Source organism: Alexandromys fortis, unplaced genomic scaffold, assembly GCF_014885135.2.
Source record: "Alexandromys fortis isolate MF-2015 unplaced genomic scaffold, M_Fortis_MF-2015_v1.1 scaffold_86, whole genome shotgun sequence".
Lineage (NCBI taxonomy): Eukaryota > Metazoa > Chordata > Mammalia > Rodentia > Cricetidae > Alexandromys > Alexandromys fortis.
Window position 1 is genome coordinate 1,600,282 of NW_026067965.1, and position 20,690 is coordinate 1,620,971.

Genomic DNA, 20,690 nt, shown 5'->3' on the forward strand with positions numbered 1-20,690 from the left:
TTCTTGTGCTGACGCTAAGAGAAGACTTTGAAGACTTCACCTCAGTGATGCTAATCTCTCTTATTAACCAAAGCTAATTCTTCATCCCACCTGACCCAGAAGCTAGAGATTTTTAATCAAAATACATTAGACAAATAGTCCTGACAGTCTTTACTTCCCTCTGCAACTTCACAAACCAGGACTCCATCATCCGACTTAACACTCTTATCTTCCAAGATCCTCCAGAACAGTCCATTAAACTTTGAACACTCAGTGGCTTTTCCAGCCCAGCGTTCCAAAGTCATGGCCAGTTCTGTTGCATCAATACCATGTGTTTTGAGTAACAGTTTCTGTTCTAATTTGCTTTTTGTTGCTGTGATAAACGCCATGACCAACAGAAAATGGAGGAGAAAGGGGTTTATTTCACGTTATGTCTTATAGTCCACCCCAAAGGGATGTTTGCTGACTTAGGGACCTAGAAGTATGAAGAGAAGCAGAGATCGTGGAGGATTACTGTCTACTGGCTTGCTCTTTATGGTTTTCTTAATCTACATTCTTATAAAGCCTAGAACTACTTACCCAGGGGTCCTACAATGGGAAGGAACCTCCCATAGCAATCAATAAAATCAAGAAAATGACACAGGGACTGGAGACATTGCTCAGTGGTTAAGAGCACTTGTTCTCCCAGAGGATCTAATTCCCACCTGGTGGTTTATAGCCAATCTAATCGCGTTTCCAGGAGATACAACAACCTCTTCTGGCCTTTTTTAGGCATGTATATGGTCCACATCTATACACACAGGCAAAGCCACATTCACATGAAATAAATCATGATAAAGCAAAAATGTCAGGTTGGAGCAACGGCTCAGCGATTAAGAGCACTGGCTGCTGCTCTTCCAGAGGTCCTGAGTTCAATTCCAAGCAATCACGTGGCAGATCACAATTAGAATGCCTTGCCTGTAGAATGTCTTGCCTGTAGCCATACATGCAGACAAAGGACAAAAAAAAAAAATCTTAAGAAAAAAAGAAGCAAAAATGCCTTGTAACTCTCAGGTCTCATTTGATGGCTGTACGTCACAGAAGGAACACATTGCAGGAACCTGGAGGAAGGAACTGAAGCAGAGGCCGTGAAGGAGTGCTGTTTTACTGGCTTGATTCAGCCTGCTTTCCTAAACCATCCAGGGCCACCTTCCCAAGAGTGGCATCCCCAGCAGTGAGCTGGGCCCTCACACGACACATGAACCAGTAAGAAAATGTCTCAAAGGCTTGCCTACAGGGAAATCTGAGGTCTCCCTCACATTAGCTGTCCAGACCCATTCTGATGAGAGAAACAACAACAAAAGCAAACGAACAAAACAACCCAACAATTTCAGAAACACACGAGGTATACAGTTGAGCAGCACAAAGTCACCACCGGGCTGCTACTGAATTATGTTAGTGATGACTGAAGGTAGCAGGTCCTTTTTATCTGGAAGGTCACACTAAATGATTTTTGAAACCCACCATTTGAAAAATCAGAGCAAGAATTAGACATGTAAGACATGACAGAAATATTAAATTTTTTAATAAAAAATCTGTGCCTATAATGATGTCAGCAGTATCAAGCAAGAACAGGTAGACAAGGAAGCAGAGAGATTAGCGTTCTAAGAAAGAACCACAAAGGATCTTTACATGAGGGGCACAGTGAAGGAACTCCTGACATGAACGCTCCATTGTATGGTTAGACGACAGGTTTTTATTGTAGCCAAAAGAGGAAAAAAAAAATGTCCAGAGCAAAGAGAGAAATAAATAGGCTGAGCATGGCTGACAGACTGGACAGGGACAGGGCTTTCTGCAAGAGAGAGGAGAATAGGGGGGGAGAACAGGATGAGAGAGAGAGAGAGAGAGAGAGAGAGAGAGAGAGAGAGAGAGAGAGAGAGAGAGAGAGAGAGAGAATAATGAGAATATCAGGAATAGGGCTAGGCAGGAGATATAAAGAGAGCAGGGATCTTAGGTGAGAAAGTCTAGGATGTTAGTTAGGGTAAGGGCTTTGAAATGTATGTCAAGTACTTGTAAATAGGGACTGGGGGAGATTGGAGGCCAGGGTGGTCTTTGATATGTAGGCACAAGTATATGTCAATGTCAATGTGTACCCCTGTCAGAGGTAAAGGAAAATGGCTCACTTTGGCAGATGTGAACTGGTTCACAAGTTCCTGAGGAATTCTGCCTTTTTTTAAGCATCAGAAATCTCCCTATAGTCCAGGTTGAGCTGGGCCTAGATGCAATTTTGGACCAAGTCAGTGGGCTTGCCCTTTGTGAGGTGAAGGGGCAGGAGAAGATGAAGTGTCCTGTGGACCTGACAGAAACACTAGGAATTTTTTTTAAAAACCAAAACAACAAAACAGAAGCACTAACAAAAATGAAGAAAGCCCTTGGTGGGCTCATTAGGAAAGTGGATAAGTGGATTCAGCTGAGGACTCTCTCAGCTTGACAACCTCTTCTCAAAGCCAAGGAACTGAGAACAAAGAAAAATCCTTTAGAAGTGAATTCCCAAGAGCAGTGACTTAACTGCAGAGGAGGCAAAAGAGGTGAAGAACGACCTAGAACAGTAATGGTTGAGAATGTCTCCAAATGAATATGAAGTACTGTACCGTACCACAGTCTCAGGAGATCCCCAGACAACACCAAGGATAAGACAGGCGAAAAGTGATAGCCGGGTGTGGTAGGGCAGGCTGGAGGGATATGCTGAAGAGCCAGAGACAGGAGGGCCACACACCAAGGCCAGCTTGAACTTCACCTTGGTGCTGTAGAGACGGCTTGGTGGTTAAGAGCACTTCTTGCTCTGGCATAAGGATTCAGCTTGGTTCCCAGCACATACACGGCTGGTCGGTTGGTCGTAACTACCTTTAATTCCAGTTCCCGGGAACAGTGCCCTCTGCTGGCCTCCACAGGCATCAGATACACGTGTGGTACAAAGACACACATGCAGGCAAACGTTCACACACAAAAAGTAAATCTTGAAAAAACAAACCAAATAAATCCAAACAGACTTACCTGTATAATCTTCAAGTTTTGAAAAAAAAAACCTAAGGATAAAAATACTGAAAGAAAAAGCCCACCTTCCCTACAGAGGAATACAGATGAGAGTTACACTGAACTTTTCTTCAGAACTCTTGCAGACAAGAAGCAAACATTCATGTCAGAAGAAATGGACAATCTGAATAAGCCAATCTAGAAGTTGGAAAAAACAAACCCAAACATCTTCAAAAGCAGACACTAGTAGACACAGATTTGTTCACCAGTCAAATCTTCTAAAAACTGAAGAAGGAAATTATTCCAATTATATATACTCTTTTTCAAAGGTTGGAACACCTTTAAACACTTTTGGCAACATGCCTCAGCTCATTCTAAGAAGCTATAGTGTCACCGTAACACCCAAACCAGACAAACATTATAAGAAAATCACACATCAGGATTTCTCATAAGAACAAACACAAAAATCCTCAGCAAAATATTAGAAAATTGAATCTAACAATTTATTAAATAATTAAACACTATAAATAACGACAGACTTTCAGTTAGGATGTGTCCGTGTAGATTCAGGAGTTACAGCAAATGCCGAGGTGCAGAGTGGACACTGCTAGTGAAGCGGGTTTACTCGTGTTTTGAGACAAGGCGTGTGTTGGAAATCAGTACTTTCTCAAATTTGCTGTGAGCCTACACGCCTTTCAAATACATAAATAAAGGAGCGTTAGTGTGCCCGCTGTCTATGGATGTAGCACTACCTCTGTACCTGCCCACTCTCCATCCCGGGATTCCACTACCTTCACTATCGCCATTTTTAAAAGTAGGATTCAGAAGACATGAAGGACTTGGCTGTGGAATCGGGGTGAATTTCTATGACCTCCCAATCTTGTAGCATACAAAGGGCAATCGAGGATGTCAAACTCGCTAAGGGAGCTACTGTCCTGTAAGGGGACAGGCAGGGAGACAGTTCCAAAGTCTAGCAAAAGCACAACACAGAGAAGTCACCTGAGGATGCCACTGGATACTCAAAGTGAATTTATTTCTAAATTAAGGATCACCAAAGGGAAACATTACCTCTCATGTTATAAAAACAGTAGTAAAATACAGTACACAGGAATGCCGTTTGATGTTAACAAGAGGAAAGTACAATAACAACCGAAAGTTGGTTCACTTTAACCTTAAATACAAAGGTGAAGCAGTTTAATAAGAAATTTTGTAGATATGAAAAATATATGTCCCATGTCTTTATTACATATTGTACAAAATAAAATATTGCACCTTTGAGTCATATAATAAATATATACAGAGTATTTTACAAACTATCTTTCTTTTAATTTAATAAGCTCAGCAATCAAATGTGATTGGTGACTAACAGCTCAGACTGGGGGGTACGCTTTCCTTTGCCCTGTCCGTTCCAGACAGCCAAACCCTCCACCTACGGCAGCGTCCATCCCAGTGTCAGTGAGGCTGAAGCTGGAACGGAAGAGGCCTGTGCTCAGAGGATGGCGGAGAGGTCCAGCGAGCCTCTCTACAGGTAGACCCAAAGGCACAGTGCGCTGTTCACATGTTGGTCAGGAGGTAGGTCCAAACACAATCTGCCTCAGGAAAGGTTGCGCTGCGTGCCAGGAGGCTGTGGGCAGTACGTGTACGAGTCGTCGGGGACACTGAGTAAAGAAGCAGGACCACTGGTTTGGGGTTTGTAGCATCTAAAGCCGTAACTGGTAAGATATTATGGAAAGGTCCCCCTGGCTGAATCAGCGCTGGGACTTAATATGAATGCCGAGCCTTCTTTAGCAGCAAAATCAATTTCAATGTCACGAACACCAACATTGGCCCGAGAGACCCAACCCTGTCCTAAACTAGCCCAAACCTTAAAATCAGTTCTGGTCTTAGCCCTAATGTGACTTCCTTTCTCTGAATCCGAGTGCTGGTCCAAGATGAATTCTTTCCAAGCACAACCCAAATTTCAACTCCAGGTCCCAAACCCCAAATTGTTGTTTCAAGCCCAATCCTAATGGAGTCAGATTTACCTACAAAGTCACCTCCAATTAAACAATTATTTACTATAAACAATCCCTTCAACTATCATGTTTCTAATTTAGATTACTTTCTTATAATCTTTGCAAAATAAAAATCATCAGGAATATCACTGTATGCATAAATTACATCTGATCAGGCTCTGATCTCTATGTGCAAGAAAATAGTGCTCAGACAAAGCTTCATTCACAGCTCCGAAAAGAAAGCTTTGACTACACTTCAAAATCAGTAGAAAAGCTGAGCCTTTCCTCTCCTTTGATCTCGATGCCTCATTTGGTCACAGATAGATCTCTGTAGTTAGAAGAATGGCAGCCATGTCCGCCGTGTTCTCCCCCACGGATGCTCCAAGAGCGAGGACGAGATGCCATCTGCGGTGAATCCTTGGCTCGGCTGGTGTCATTAGCTGTTAAGGGAGAGTGCCTCTTCTTCACGTAATAAACATAGGGAGCTAGAAAAATGCCACTAGTGCCAACATCTGAACAGCTACTGGCCAGAGCCCTTAAATCGTAAATGTCACCCACGCGTGCTGACACTCTGCAACTGGAGAGAAACACGCAGCTGCAGAGTCTTCCGTGTGGACCACTTTCGTCCGGTCTTCAAATCACAACAGGGGATGACGTGCTCCCACAAGCAAGGACATGGCTGCGGATGCATTTTTGCTAATCCTAGAATACATTGTTTGTATGAACCGGAATTAAAAACAACCACTGGAAACGCTAACTTTACAAAACTGTAGCGGATTCCGTCTCTGAATCCACCTCTGCTTGACCACAGACTCTAGAAACTTGAAGAAGGGTTTGAACCAGAGACAAGGGGGAAAGAGCCTCTATAGTTTTCCTTTCTCAACACATCAGCATGCCAACCTTGCCAACTTTATCCTTCTCGGCATGACTGGCAGCACCTTTGTTTGTAGAGAGCCAGAGAACACAAGTTAAGGTGCTTTACGAACATGCAGTAGTGAGTGGTGTCGGTGCAGTTTCCTGCAAAAAAAGAGAAAAGCATCCATAGCATGCCGTTCCCTAGGGAATGAGCAGGAAGCTAGGTATGCCTGGGGCAACTGCTTGGCATTATTTATCAGAAACACAGTGGGCTCACTTCTCCACTTGCTCAACCGGCTTCCCGTGGCACTCTGAGATCCCCACGGGTCCTCTGACCCAGACCCACTTCTTTCAGCGCTGAGGGTAGGGCTTACTTTCTGTAGGGCCATGGGCCACTTGGAAAACTTAAGAAAGCCTCATACTTGCCCCCTAGAAAAGTTACAAGGAATTTTATAGCATTTGCTCACCTATACAAGCCCACGGGCTCAGTTTTCGAGGAGACCGCTAAGGAAAATGTGTGTGGAGGGGCTGTCCTGAGAATCAGTGCTGCTGCCTGTGCCCCCATTCCTCCTATGTGACGTGGGGGGAGGTAGGCATATCAGTGTCTGGGTTTTGACAAGGCTTCTGGGGAGCTGGCGATACCTGGGAGGGGTACGTACTGTCACAGGAAGGCCCCAGACAGTGCCTCCAGGGCGCTGGTTTCATCCGCACACAATGTCTGTCAGCCACGGGTTTGCAGCTCCCCACGTGGATGCAGTCGACTTTGCGAGACTGGAAGCCCCTGCCGCAGACTGCTGTACAGGGCTTCCAGGGCCCCACACGCCAGCATGCCTCACAGGACCCCGAGGTGCAGTTCCTCCGAAAGGCTGGTCTGAAATGAGAGAGAGAATGAGATAGATAGATAGATAGATAGATAGATAGATAGATAGATAGATAGATAGAAAGAAAGAATATAAAATGAGAGAAGGTGTCACTTTTTGCTGCCATCAGTCAAGCCTTTTCTCCGCCTATGAATTCCACACGCCCAGGGCTTCCTTGGAAAACTGATCTGCGGTGTCCATGGCAGCGTAAGCAGAGCAGCAGGACAATGTGACCGTGGTAAAGAGGGGTAGATACCGGAGAATTCTGACCAGATGTCGGGAACCACCCTGCCGTCCACCCACATTATCGCTGGATATGCTAGGAAGGCTCTGGAGACTGGCTAAGATGTTTGATAAAAGAAAGCGAGGAAGACTTCCTTTAGAAAAGGGGCCATAGCATTTAAGACAATGTATTAAGACATGGAAATGAAGTTAGAAGTAGGTGAAAAGTACCCTCAGTACCAAAATGGGGTTGAAGAGGTTTGGAGAGAGCCAGCAAGTGGCTGTGATGCCACAGGAGAGAGCGCTGCTGTGTGGGAAGCCAGTGGGGAGTGCTCACACGCAGGTGTAAGCAAGGAAAAGCAACAGGCTGTGACGTCACTGCGAAGGGATCCTCACCACCAGAAAAGGGTGGATGCGCCACTGATGGCGAGCACTAGGGCTCTGCATCCTGGGAGTGTTCTAGCTAAAAACCAAGACCTCAGGTGGGCCTGGAAACACAGGTCCGTAATTCCAGCTACTCGGGAGTCTGAAGTCAGAGGACTCAAGGGCCAAGTTTTGACTCTGCTACAGAAGGTCCAAAATTTTAAAAAAGTTGGGTATGTGTGTATATATATATAATGGGTATATATACATATATATGATATAGGTAGGATATATAGTACATATAGATAGGTATAGTATATACACACACACACATATATGTAGTGGTAGATCACAAGTGGAACAAGAAGCAGAGCTTGGGGTAACAGTGTCTTCCCCGTAGAGACTGTTTGATAGAGAGGTCGAAGGCTGTTTAGAAAACATCAATAATAAAGCAAACACCAAAAGCTGCACAGATGAGAGAAGAAAACCAAAGCTGCCGACTTTCCACTCTCCAGGTCCAGTCCCCCCTGATCTGCCAGCATCCCCACTGGACTCTCCGGTCATTCCTGTGACTAGATTACAGTTTATACAGCATCTCTTCTAAGGAATGTTGCAATATCCCAGGATGTACAACAAAATGGAGGAGACATTTGTGGAAACTTGACTTGTGAAGGGGAGTGTTATACAAAGAGGGATGCAATGCTTGGATTCACCAGTAGGCGGAGACACCATCAAAGGGTTTAACTGGGAACCACTACATTCCACTTCATTGGTTATAAGAGGGGCCAGAGAGGATTGTCCTGTAAATTTCTTTTGTTTTCTCCAGATGATATAAATCTTAACGCCCCAAAGTTGAGTCACTTTGACCAACAGGGCAGACTGCACACTCCCTGGCTGTCTCCCACTGCAGAGGTCAGCTTCCTACAAATCCTTAAAGAATAGATTTGAGAGGTTAGTAAATGGATGTTCACAATTGTTGGTGATCCCGTCTTCAGAGTAAGGCTTTGCTCTCTTTGCAGAGACTTCCAAGTTGGCTTTTGTTTTTGGCCTGAGAAGTCTTAAGTAACTCACCTTAAAGACAAACCCTTCCTACAGACAAAGGATGAGAGGCCGGAGAACTGTTAACCAACATAGAAGCCAAAGCCCAGGACCTCTTGGAGGCTGAAAAGTTGGTTTAGCTGAGGGCATCTATCTTCAGAGCAGGGACAGAATGTCTAGGGATGGGGACACCCAAGCCAGATGGAGGTTGTGTAGATGCCGACAAAATAGACCCAGTGTGGCCTCACGTGTTTACGGGTGTATGATGGCAGTAGGAACCAGGAAGTGACTGTCCTACTAGCTTGCCTCAATTCTCACTCTGCTCCTGCTTCAAATAATCCCTGCAACAGCAGCCAGATGAGACTATGCATTCCAAGGGCTGTCCGTGGGCTCCAAGCCAGGCTAGCTGGAAACAGACAGAAGTGGATGTCTTTAAAACAACATGAACTGCCAGTAAATCTCCTGAAAAAGACTGCCCAGGATATCATGACTCCCGGGCAAAGTTGGAAATCATCACTTTGAGAACGTACCTACGTCCTCAGCATTTCCTCAGGAACCCACAGGTCCTCGTATTTCTTCTAGTCAAGCCTGGGCTTCTTCTACTCCTACGGTCCCCAGGCCTTCTACAATGCCACTCAACAGAGCCCACACACCCTGGTCTTCCTGTGGTTACAGAAGGCACCCGAAGACAGCTCATCCACCACTAACTCTCTATCCTGTCCCCCAATGGTATAGCCTGTAAAACACCATCTCACATCTACTGAGCCCCTGCTATGACCTCTTGGGGTATCTCTGCTCCAGCCTGATGCTCCTCTCTAAACACTCTGAAGGAATATCTAGGGCCACCTTCTGAACCTTCTAATACACACCTTCCTGAAACCCACAGCGTGCAAGCACACCAACCCAGAAGGTATCTGCGGGGAAAACAAGGTTCTAAAACTTCAGAGAAACCCTTCTCGGCAGCTCTCTCTAATCAACTTCGTCCCCTATCCATAAACTACTATACACATGAGGGAAAGTAAGAGCCCTGAAGAAGACCAGGCTATGGCACAGGCTAGCCAGTCTAACCAAGCAAAGCCACACAAAGCAAATGGAAGGCGTTTGACACCGTCACATAAGAACTGCTCTGGGATATTTTCCTTTACTGTTCTAATCAGTTCTACTCTTTCGTTTCACTTCCATATCCCTTGTGTAAGATCCTATTTGACTAGATTTAGAGCCACCTGATAGTTCATTTCATGCCCCCTTTTCCGCCTCTTGTTTTTGCTGCTTTTGACTGAATCTGTAAAGTCAATCCAAGATAGATAGATAGATAGATAGATAGATAGATAGATAGATAGACAGACATATATATATATATATATGATTTTACTATATCATCTATATGAAAGAAAGAGAAGGAGGAGGAGTGTATAAATATAATCGAGAGAGAGGAGAATTCAGTGAAGAAGGTGGAAGTAGAGTTGAGAGTGTAGCCCCACATTAAACACTTTGATTAGCCTTTGCCCTAGGAGCACGTCAAGTAGTAGCTGACTAGGTTTGCATTGGGACTGGAGACTGTCCTGGAACAAAGAAGGATGGAGAAAGGAAGACCAACAGGATGGCTGTGAGGCTGGACCAGGTAAGAGATGATGATGCTTTGGTCAAGGGTGATGGTGGAGAAAACAACACACACACACACACACACACACACGAAGGTGAATTCAAGAAAAAGGGCACAAGGAATCAAAAATGCATATAAAGGGTTACAGGAAAGAACCCAACCATATTTACTTAAAAATTAAAATGTTAAAAACTTATCTAATGTTAATAAAAATGCAGATAACTCATATTGTTTAGATATTTTGATAGTAATTTGGAAGTATACTTATGAATTCACTTTGATTTCTAAATATCTATGCCATCAAAATGCAACTGAGCATACAGACACACATATTCTGAGATGTTTATTGCAGCGTCTGTTTGCAAGAGCACAGACTGAAACAATATACCATCATGGACATAATGGAATATTAAATACCATACTTACATAAAGCCAATGTGTGCTGAGATAGAGCATGTTTATAATATATTCTTAAATATAAAACCAAGTTTCAGAAAAATATGTATAGTATGTTAAAATAAAAGGCTCCCTCCATATGTGCTTTTGTGTTGTAAACATGTCTTTACGACTGCAGAGGGAAACATCTGGGATGGGGCACATCTGTGTGTGGTCTCTATCTTCTCAGGAAAGTAGGAAACTGAGTTGTCTGCTGAGAATGGGGGCAGCTGCTGCAAACATTTTCCATTCGAGGAGAATGATTCTGGCTTGAAAGCACCTTGTGGGAATAGGAAATACTGCTGACTCAACGCTGCCAAACCAGACTGCAGGCTCACAAGAGTAGCCAAGCCAATAGTCAAGGCCATTCCACTTCCTTCAGCAGGGCTCAGGATGTGGAGCAGTAAGAAAGAATTAGATATGGAGTGTCCGCTATGACCAGGACTGCTTAGGTGCTGATCCTATGCTCACATTGGGAACAGCTTAACTTCAGGATCACACGCATGACGGCATTCTGTTTGGCAGACGTAGACAGGTAGCTAGCCCAAGGTCACACAACGAAAAAACAATGGAATAAAAAATCCCCTGTGGTTGTATAACTTGCAGATTCCCTCATGCTTGCTAATTGCTGGGAGTTTGTCTTCTAGGGTAGGAGAATCAGCAGATGGAGTCTGGCCCTCCAGGTGCTCTCGTGAGTCAAGTTCTACTCTACCACCTGTCCACGCGGACTTTCGTGCAAGAGAAAAGCAAACAGCCCCTTAAAAACTAAAAAGGTTATTTTTAGTCTCTGCTAAATATTTATACTAATATCCAAATCAGCACAGCTTCTAAATAGGAATAAATCATTCATTGAAAAATGGGAAAATGTAAACTGTAAACTCAAGTGAAATATTAGGCTTGAGCAGACATACATACATACATAACACATGTATATACGCCACATTATATATATACACACACATACATGCCAAATCATATACAAAACATACATGGCACATAAGTCATATAGGTAGCACATATATGTATATAAGTGTATATATACACATATATACATGCACGATGCACATATATACATATATGTGTATGTGTTTATATAAATCTATTTGAGGTGCCACATTTTCCCTTTAGAGTTTCTCTTGTTATTCAACATCCAAATTGCTGTCATTGTGAGTAGAGCTTATTGGCCATATCAGTATAATGTATACCATCAAGGATGATATTGGATAAATCATAATTGAATATGAATTTTCAATTATGAGAAGTGGCAGAAAGTAGGAATAATCCCACAGCAGGCAGTGCTGGTCCCTGGAGGCGCGAGGGAAGGTGCATGCCGCACTAGGCTGGGGTCAGTACCTCCTTCTGTCCTCACAGTTGGAGCTGGAGCCATTGTGGGCGCAGGGTGTGTGGTGTTGCTGCATCCTCATGGTGTGGCCCATGCAGCGTCCGGGACACTAGAACAGAAGCACAGTGCAGTGTTTCACACACCCTGCAGGTCAGGCACCGTAGGTACTGAGATCTAGACTGAAGTTAGAAGGGGTCCGACGACAGCGCTGCAGACAGACCTACCCTCCTCCCACCCTTTATCCCTGAAACCCAGACCACCTTGGGATGAAGGGCGAAGGATGGGATAAACTCTGCCTTGATTACGTTTAAGTACGGAAACAGCTATATTTAAAACAAATAGTGAAGCCCATGTTTGATTTGTTTTGGGGTTTTTGTGCACATGTGTTTTGCTTTTTATTCGCTCTGAGCAAAGATGGAGGTACCTATGCTAATGCAAGTGTAGCCGCAGGAGAAACAACTCAAGCTTGATTTGTAGCCCTTGAATTGTGAACATCTGTGACACCCATTACATTTTCCTCATAATCATATTGTGCATGGAAAAGTCTGTTATATTTTTATTACTGTTAGAATGAGCTCTCTGGTCAGGTCAGAATTCTTTAGTATATACTCTAAGTGTACCCTTTGATTTTATTTTTCTTACTTTACTTAGCCAATATCTCTCATACACTCTTGTTATGTTATAGCAATACTTTATTGGGCTTTAATTCACCTGCCATAAAATTATCAACAACTTTGATATTATTCAAGGTATTCATTTTGTTTCATTTATTTATTTGGTGTTCTATGTAAAATGCCATTTCCTACAGTGTAAAGAATGATGCCTTCTTTTTTCTTCTAAACATTTTACAGGGTTGGCTCCTAAGAGTCTTTGATGGATTTCACGGTGTCTGTACTTCCTGTAAGCAGGGAGCATGACTTCATGCTTTTCTGTGGCTGCACAGTTGCTCTGAAGCATTTGTTAAAAGGGTGTTGTTTCCTGTGGTGATCCCCAGATCAGCTGCTGACAGGATACAACCCAAGGGCGGAAATAATTATTTTGCCTCATGGTACAGGGGATGCGGTCCTTCTGGCTAGGGATGGCAGGTGTCACGAGCAAGCAGCAGTGGCAGCAGGAATGGGGTCAGCTCTCAGAGGATCAGGAATCAGGGAGGATGCCTGATCTAAGCTGGCTTTTCCCAGCCCATAGGAGGAAGCTGCACACATTCAGGAGAAGCCTCACCCCTCTGATTAATCTCTGGAAACTTTATCACTGATATACCCCCAACTACCGGGGGGGGGGCTTTTTTAAGCCCAGCATGTTGGCAACTGAGACTAAGCATCACAGAATAATATTCCTCTCTTCAATGGATGGTTTTGTCAATCTGACCAAGATTCAAATGCTTTAGTTCTTGATGTGGAATTCCCCTCTGTATGCTGTGAATACCATTGTTAATAAAGAAAATGCCTTGGTCTGTTGATAGGGCAGAACTTAGGTAGGGGGGGAAAAACTAAACTGAATTCTGGGAGAAGGAAGGTGGAGTCAGGGAGAAGCCTTCAAAAAACCTTTTGTGGTTTTATGCTGTTTAGTTTCTTCAAAGCTGCCCTTGAACTTTAAGTCACCGGTGGATCAATTGATCTGGTTCTGTGCAGTACTCAGACTCCGGATTTCATGTTGATTCCTGCCCCAGTGGTACACTGTGGCTTGAAATTCAAGTTAGATGTTCTCAAACAATTTTAAAGTTCATGAGTAACAAAGAGGTGATTACAGATAACACTGCCACCACCTAAGGTTACCTGGTTTCCCGGGTCGATGGCCTGTCGAGTGCACGGACGGAGCGTACACGATTTTCTCCCCAGAGGCCTCTCTTTGGGAGCACACGCCCTTGGGGACACTGCCTGTACAGTCCCATTGGCTTTTGTCTGGGTGCACGTCACTTGCCGACTGTGAAATCCTTCGCCGCAAGACACAGAACACTCGGACCACACACTCGTAAACCACCTAGGAACAAAAGCTATAGGGCCTTAGAAAGGGTTGTCACTTGAAGGCTCATTTGTTGATCTTAACACTATGGTGGGGTCTGGGGAGTTACATGCCTCTCCTGGACAAGGCTGCAGCGTAGGTGACTTCTAGTCTTCCTCCTCCCCTCCCCTCAGGGAACAGCAGTGTCCCTAGGTGGAGGGAACCAATGTAGTGATGAGTGTGCCCCCTACAAGGTTTAATAGAGAATTGCCACTGCGCGCCAACTGTCAGTGCCCACACTTCCCTGTGGCTTCGCAGCGTGAGATTTACACTTTCGCCAGGGTGACCCTTAGTATGATATATTCCATTTAGGAATGACAGCAGTTACTAAAAGACATGACTGGTAGAATGTCTGCAACATTGACAGTCCTTCCGAAGACGTGCCTCAAAGGAGCTGTTGTGTTTGACACAGCGACTCTGCTTCTCACAGACTTCTGAGGCACGGGCAACAGCCTGCGGTGCGGACATTTCTATAGGAAATGGAGCTGTGCACCAGTAGGGGTCTCCTCTTTAAAACACTCTATCATTTTTAGTAGTGTGTATGTGTGTGCCTGTATGACTATGTCTGTGTTCATGGGTTTACATGTGTGCGTGCATGTGTGAGTTCATGCACACACGTATGTGTGTGCTTGTGCATTTGCATGTGTGTGTGCGTGCGTGTGTGTGTGTGTATGTGTGTGTATGCTATGGGTGCAGATGAGGGCATTGGACCTCCTGGAACTGGAGTTCCAGGCAGTTGTGAGCCCATGGACACTGAGGCTGTTGGGCACTGAGGTTCTCTGCAAGAGCAACAAGCCTCTTAACTACTGAGCCCTCTCTCTAGCCCTGACTAGCCATCTTTTAATCAGAAAATTAGGGCTGAAAAATCATTCCTGCCTCACAGATCTGAACTCAAAAATACAAAAACCCCTCTTGGTTTGTTAGTTGTTTTTTATTATTTACTTTTGTGTCACTGGATCAAATCTCTGATAGGCTATGTGACATTTAGTCATTTATTTCACATTAACCCTTTCTCTGAGTATAGCTACTGAGCTATTAGCCAATACAAATTACCGTGCCTTTTAAAAAATAACTTTTTATATTATTTTATGTGTATGGGTGTTGTATCTACATGTATGCCAGTTCACCATGGGTGTGCTTGGTGCTTGCAGAGGCCAGAGGAGGGTGTCAGTTTCCTTGGAACCGGACTTACAGATGGCTGTGAGCTGCCATGGGGATTCTGGAACTCGAACCTGGGTCCTCTGGAAGAACAGCCTGTGTTTTTAACCACTGAGCTGTCTCTCTAGCCCCTACTGTGTCTTTCAAAACCAGTAAAATCTAGTGAACTGGTAAGACAGTGACTAAACATACATACCTTGCCGGGCAATCCCGGGTGTTACAGGACTGAAACCCAGTCAGCGGCTTCCTGTGAGCCCCACAGAGGGCTTCACTCGCTTCCTGCCCACTGGTCATCACACACCGTGGCCTCTGAAGGCGGACCCCCAAGGGGCCACAGGTGGCAGAACAATTCGTCCAGTTACCAGGTTCCCAAAAAGGCTCTGCAGAAAAGGAAATGAAATGTCACCAACAATCCCAAATAAGAAAGGATGATGCGCTGGAGGCAACAGGTCAAAAGAACACCATGAAACATTCTGGGATTAGCTACCTCCCTGTATTTTAGGCAGCCCACACAGAAAAGGCCATTGCACAGGGGAGGCTTATTTTCTCTTAAGTTTCTACTGTACCTGCTGACTGGTAATGGCAGCCAGCATGGGCTCCCTTGGAGCTCAGCCTGGGAGAGAGCCAGCTAGGTCTACCAGAAAAACCCAGGAGAAAGGCATCGGGCGGCCAGTGCTTCCCCAGCATTCTCTGAGCAGAGCCAAGAGGACAAGGAGGAAGGCCTCTGCAGGGGATGCCCTAACGCCGTCCATTTTCCAAAAGCGGATAGGGCGGAGATGGAAGATAATTTATCAGAAGGACCAGGGACCCGGGGTTAAGCAGTAAGGTGAGATGCATTGAGCCCCACCCTTACTTTTCCACGAATTCTTCACCCAAACATCACATCAGCCCTAAAACTGCATAAATGATTTGCTCTGGAGACAACTGGAAAGGTAAGAATGGGGTTTCCTTTAGAGGAGGAGAAGCCAAGCGCCCCCAGGAAGCACAGCTTTTGTGTTACGCTTCCCCGCTGACATGCGGTAGACGATGAGGTAGGACGCGATGATGACAGGTTTGTGGACGGCCACAGAGAATGGTGAATAACTGATCGCTACCAGCTGTGTCCACATGGTCTCTCACAGAACGGAATGGCTTCCAAACTTACTCTTTTTCCATTCCAGGTTTTGAGTTTTCACCTTAAACTGCACGTGGCATCTTTTGCAGAGCAGAACCATAAATCACACCTCAGCTGTACTTTCAGATCATAGTTTAGTTAAAAACAGTTTGTTTTTCAATGTGGTTGTGTACTGAGACTCTCCAGGGTGAGCAGGTAGTGGGTTAGACACTAACAATTAATTTTTATTGACTCTTCCATGTTCTGTCATGAAGCTGCTACCTTTACTTTTATTTACAGGGGTGGAGAGACTTAAAGAGGCTAAGTAAGTTGCCCAACGCCTGTTATGTGTCAGGGAGACTGGAACCCGCAGTGCCTAACTCTGGGTACCAGTGCAAGGCAGGGTGCATGTGCCTTTCTTTAAAACGACTGGGCATTTATTGAAGGTATAATTTCTGTAAAAGAAAGTGCTGAGATCTCAATTTTATGAGCTTCACAATTGCCTAAACTCTTCTTCTGTGATCCACAGCAGGTAAAGAATGTCTTTTAACATCCTAAAGCTTTCATTGTGCCATTTTCCAATCAGCCCCCTTCCCCTCTCAGGTGACCACGTTAAAAAAAAACTATCAGTATAACGACTTTGCTTCTTCCTGGGCTTCTGTATTTAGCTTCCTTTGCTTAGTATACTGTGTTTGGGCATACACTCATGTCGTTGGGAGTATCCACAGTGCATCTTCCTTTATTGCTAACTAATAATATGCCATAGTCTGCTGTCAACAGCTATCATGACAGCTCTCAAACCTTTTTTTGTGAGCATGTTTTCGCTCTGTTTGGATGAATACCAGTGAGAAGAATTTCTGGACCAAGGATGGGTGTATATGTAACTACAAAGTGTCCAACAGTCTTCCAGTGTGGTCTCAGCTCACCATCAGAGGGAAGCTTTAGTTGAAAGATCACTGACTGGAATTTAGTTCGTGGTTTTGCTTTCAGCTATTCTAGTAGGCATGGACATGCATTGCCTGGTTTTGATCTGCATTTTCCCAGTGCCTCCTTGTGTAGCAATTTCCTCCAAGGCTCACTGAGAGCCAGGAGCTTCTAAAGGGACTTAAGGCACTGAAACCAATGAGATGCGCAGAACTCCTCCTTCCCCAAGTCTATATTAGCAGTAAGGCCTGCTGAGGAGGCTCGTATCAGTCAGGCTGCCTGAAGAGATACTCAGAGTGTTGGGCTGCGTGAAAGTCCCGCAGTAAACTTTCAGGTCCCAGATGTCACAAGCAGTCACCCTATTGGGGGATGGCGGGTTTCAGTGTTGTGGCTCCATTTGAGTCATTCCTATCCCTGCAGCAGGCCTCTCCCATACTCCTGTAAGTTAACTCTGGCTCACCAAGCTCCACTTCGTTGTTATCCTTACTTTGGTCTCTGTCAGTTCCCTATCTGTGGTGAACAGACATTTGTTCGAATCTCCCCAGGAACGGGGCCACATAGCACACTTGTATTGTCGCTTTTAATGAAGAGTCTGTTAGGACTTTTGTGTACTGTTTGGTAGCAAGGGAGTGGTGGCCTCTGTGAGCTTGAAGGAGTTTTGTATGTTTTCCATGCCGTTCTTCATCAGAAATAGGTCCCGCTAAAGACAGACGGAAATCACTCAGGTGGGAGGTTGTTAGAATGAGGAACTAGGCTCTGTCAATGTTTTTCCAGTTATGTTTGCAAAGTACACCGCAGCCTGACACTCCCATATGAAATGCATTGCTAACTCTTGACATTTTAACTTGACCCTTGAAGGCCTGGGTGGTTGGTTCTTAGCAACTCCCTTCCCCTCCTGTACCCTCGGTACACGCATGGTCGTTTTGTTCCTTAAGCACACCACACTACTTTCCATGTGTAGTTCGTGCTGATTAATCCTCCTCTGGGAATACCGCTTTCTCACCCTGCTGCACAGAGGGTTCCACTCCTCTATTAGGTCCAGGCTCACCTACCTCCTCCCCAGAAGGCTTGCCCTGACCATCTTCCCCAAAGCAGTCACTACCAAACATTACATAACTTATCGATCTGATCATTTCCTCCTTAGTGCTTAGCTATGGAAAAATAAACACATATTTGTTTACTTATTTCCTGTTCATTTTTCCTACCGGAAGGCCAAAGTCATACATGCTGTCCTGTTCAATGTGAGGACAGGGCATGCCATATATAAGTTGAAGCAACAATGATGAACAAATAATTCTCTATAAAATAATAGCCTAATTTATCACTGAAGGGCTGACACACTTTGGAGCAGGTACATTTAAGTATTTGTATACATTTCTGCGAAGGTCCAAGTCTGGGTACAAGGTGCTAAAATGTCATAGATAGTCCCAATAAGCCAAGTGTCATCTACAGCAAAGGCCTGGCCTTCCAGTAGCATTGGTTTCATGAACAGCTGATGTTTTATTTGCTGCAGGGGTTCTTACGGTCTTTTTGCCCATGGCACATGCAATATCTAAATGTTTTCTCACATTCTAGTTTCTCTTATCAGAGGGTCCTTCTTTCTCTTCCCAGAACACACGTCATGACGTACATGAAAACCTAGTTGACTCTTCCAGAAAGAAGCTGGGCCTCTTCTTCAGCAATGCCCTTGCGCTGTGGCCATGTTTTTCTCATGGTATCCTCTACACTGCCCCAGAAGAATTGTCCACATGCGTGTCTCCCTCTTCGACTGCAAACTTTTCAAAGACCAAGACTGTAGGGCAGCAGCCCTAGAAAAAACAAGTGCTCAGCACTTCTCACTGAATGCCAAATGAATACATAGTTGACTGTAATAATGAGAGTATCACATCTAAATGACTGTCTTAAGTAGTGATGTTATTAGTAACATGGTGTAGTGTTGATGGACAGCTTAACACCATTTACCCCTCCTATCCTCTTTCTTGAATATCAGGAAGTATGGCTCATAGAAACTATATCTTCTATATACAAGATTATGTCCTATGTGATACGTGGTTCAGCCGCGAGGAACCCCTCAAAATTTCAAATCCCCAAAGGACATCATAGCTCCAACTAGTCCACATAGCAAAACACGTGGCTTGACAGTAGCTTTGGTTTGTCCTTGGGTCATCATAACCTACTTTTGAGAAACCAGGAGCTGAGAGCGTCATCGGTTTTCCTGACTGTCCTTTCTGATTTTCTTACCTCTACCTTACTTCCTTTGGCCTTCTGAAGTGGGTTACAAGCTTGGAACACCTGGTTGTAGGTTCCTTGGATCACGGAGCAGTGTATGAGAAGTTGGGATGTATGGGAAATTTGTGTGTGAGTTAGAAAATGAAAGAATGGATCCCACCACTCATGGGGAACTTCCTTCTGTTTGTATTTATTCAGGCAATGACAGTTTGGAAGCTGGAAAATCAATATAGCCGTCATCACAAATAATGACGTGTATTAAGGATATGAGCTCTGTGAGCTGCCTCACTGCAAAACCTGTTCCACTGGGAAAGGAATAGATTGAACTACCAAAGGCTGAGGAGCAAGGAAAAAGCTTGAGTAAACGATCAGAAACAGACTGCAAAGAGAAAATCATAGAGTCACCCAGCAAAAAATACACGGCCCAGAAAGGAAAGCCTGTAAACAGTCAAATTTCCAAACCTTGAGGCAGGGGCTCTCCAGCTGAGTTGTCGCTGTTTGCTCTGCCGTTGGATGCTTGGAGAACACGCTTTTTCTGAGCCTTAGGAAATACAGTCTTACTGCCCAGTCCTCTTCGTTCTGCGGAAACAACATGTAACATGTATTACCAAGCGAAAGCCATCAACTTCCCATTCCGCTGAGTGTTCTTGAAGACAGCTGTGAAGAGAACCTTTTCTAACAGAACGCTGCGTGTGCCTAGATGCTTTGGCTCACACAGGTCTGGAAGTAGGGGTGTGTGTGTGTGCATGCGTGTGTGCCTTTATGGGTGTGTGTCCAAGTCTGCCTGTCCAAGTGTGCCTGTGTGTGTGTGTGTGTGTTTGTGTGCATGTGCACATTTCATAGGACCAGAAATCATCTTGACTAAAACAGTCCTCAGTCCAGCACCCACATACGATCAGGGTTGAGAGTTAATCAGTCATAGAAGCAGGACATGTAAAGTTTTCATTGTGGGCAGAAAAAGGCATGCTGCTTGAGAAGAAGAGCAGCTTCACGGTCACCACCTTCTGAGGACTGGTGTGACAGGGTGTTAGGAGGGACTTGTTAGAAGTAGGCAGTGGTGGCAGGGGTGAGAACCGTGAAACACCCGTGTCATTCACACTTTGACTCCAATGTCCACACGTCTTGGCCCTGCGTTTTACATATGAAGGGCACACCAGGAACAACGAGAATAGGACACTCACCCAGCAGGTGGAGCACAGAGGTTGACACGGCTTTCCCAAGAGCATTGGTGGCTGTGCAAAGGTAGGCTCCTTCGTTCTCAAGGGAAACACTCTGCAACAACAGGGATCCATTGAAAAGCAAGGAAACATTATCACTCAGAGATCCTCCTCTCTTCAACCAAGTGACATGAGGCTGAGGGACACCTTGGGAACAAAAACAAATATGACAAAGGCAACTCCTTTAGGAACAGGGCCACAGAACGGTGAGACAAATACCATTTAGTGTTTGGAGCACACGTCAGGAGCTGGGGAAGGCATAGCTAATCGGAAAGGGATGGTTGCGTTTGTATGGCATATGCATGAGAAACCGTGGGGCAGCAAAGGCTTTGGTCCATGGGGCACCTCGTCAGTTTTTGTATGAT

General features: G+C 44.8%; 1 protein-coding gene across 1 annotated transcript in view; it reads right to left on the reverse strand.

The window, feature by feature from the left end:
- Positions 1–3,575: 3,575 nt before the first annotated feature.
- Positions 3,576–20,690, reverse strand: part of Adamtsl3 (ADAMTS like 3) — a 224,751-nt gene continuing 207,636 nt past the window's right edge. The window contains exons 24-30 of the mRNA XM_050154110.1: positions 20,290–20,472; positions 19,571–19,687; positions 15,059–15,242; positions 13,479–13,683; positions 11,715–11,812; positions 6,500–6,711; positions 3,576–6,002 (exon numbers count right to left, since the gene is read on the reverse strand). Coding sequence (XP_050010067.1) covers positions 5,896–6,002; positions 6,500–6,711; positions 11,715–11,812; positions 13,479–13,683; positions 15,059–15,242; positions 19,571–19,687; positions 20,290–20,472 — 1,106 coding nt within the window. The 3' untranslated portion in view covers positions 3,576–5,895. The remainder of the gene's footprint in view (positions 6,003–6,499; positions 6,712–11,714; positions 11,813–13,478; positions 13,684–15,058; positions 15,243–19,570; positions 19,688–20,289; positions 20,473–20,690) is intronic.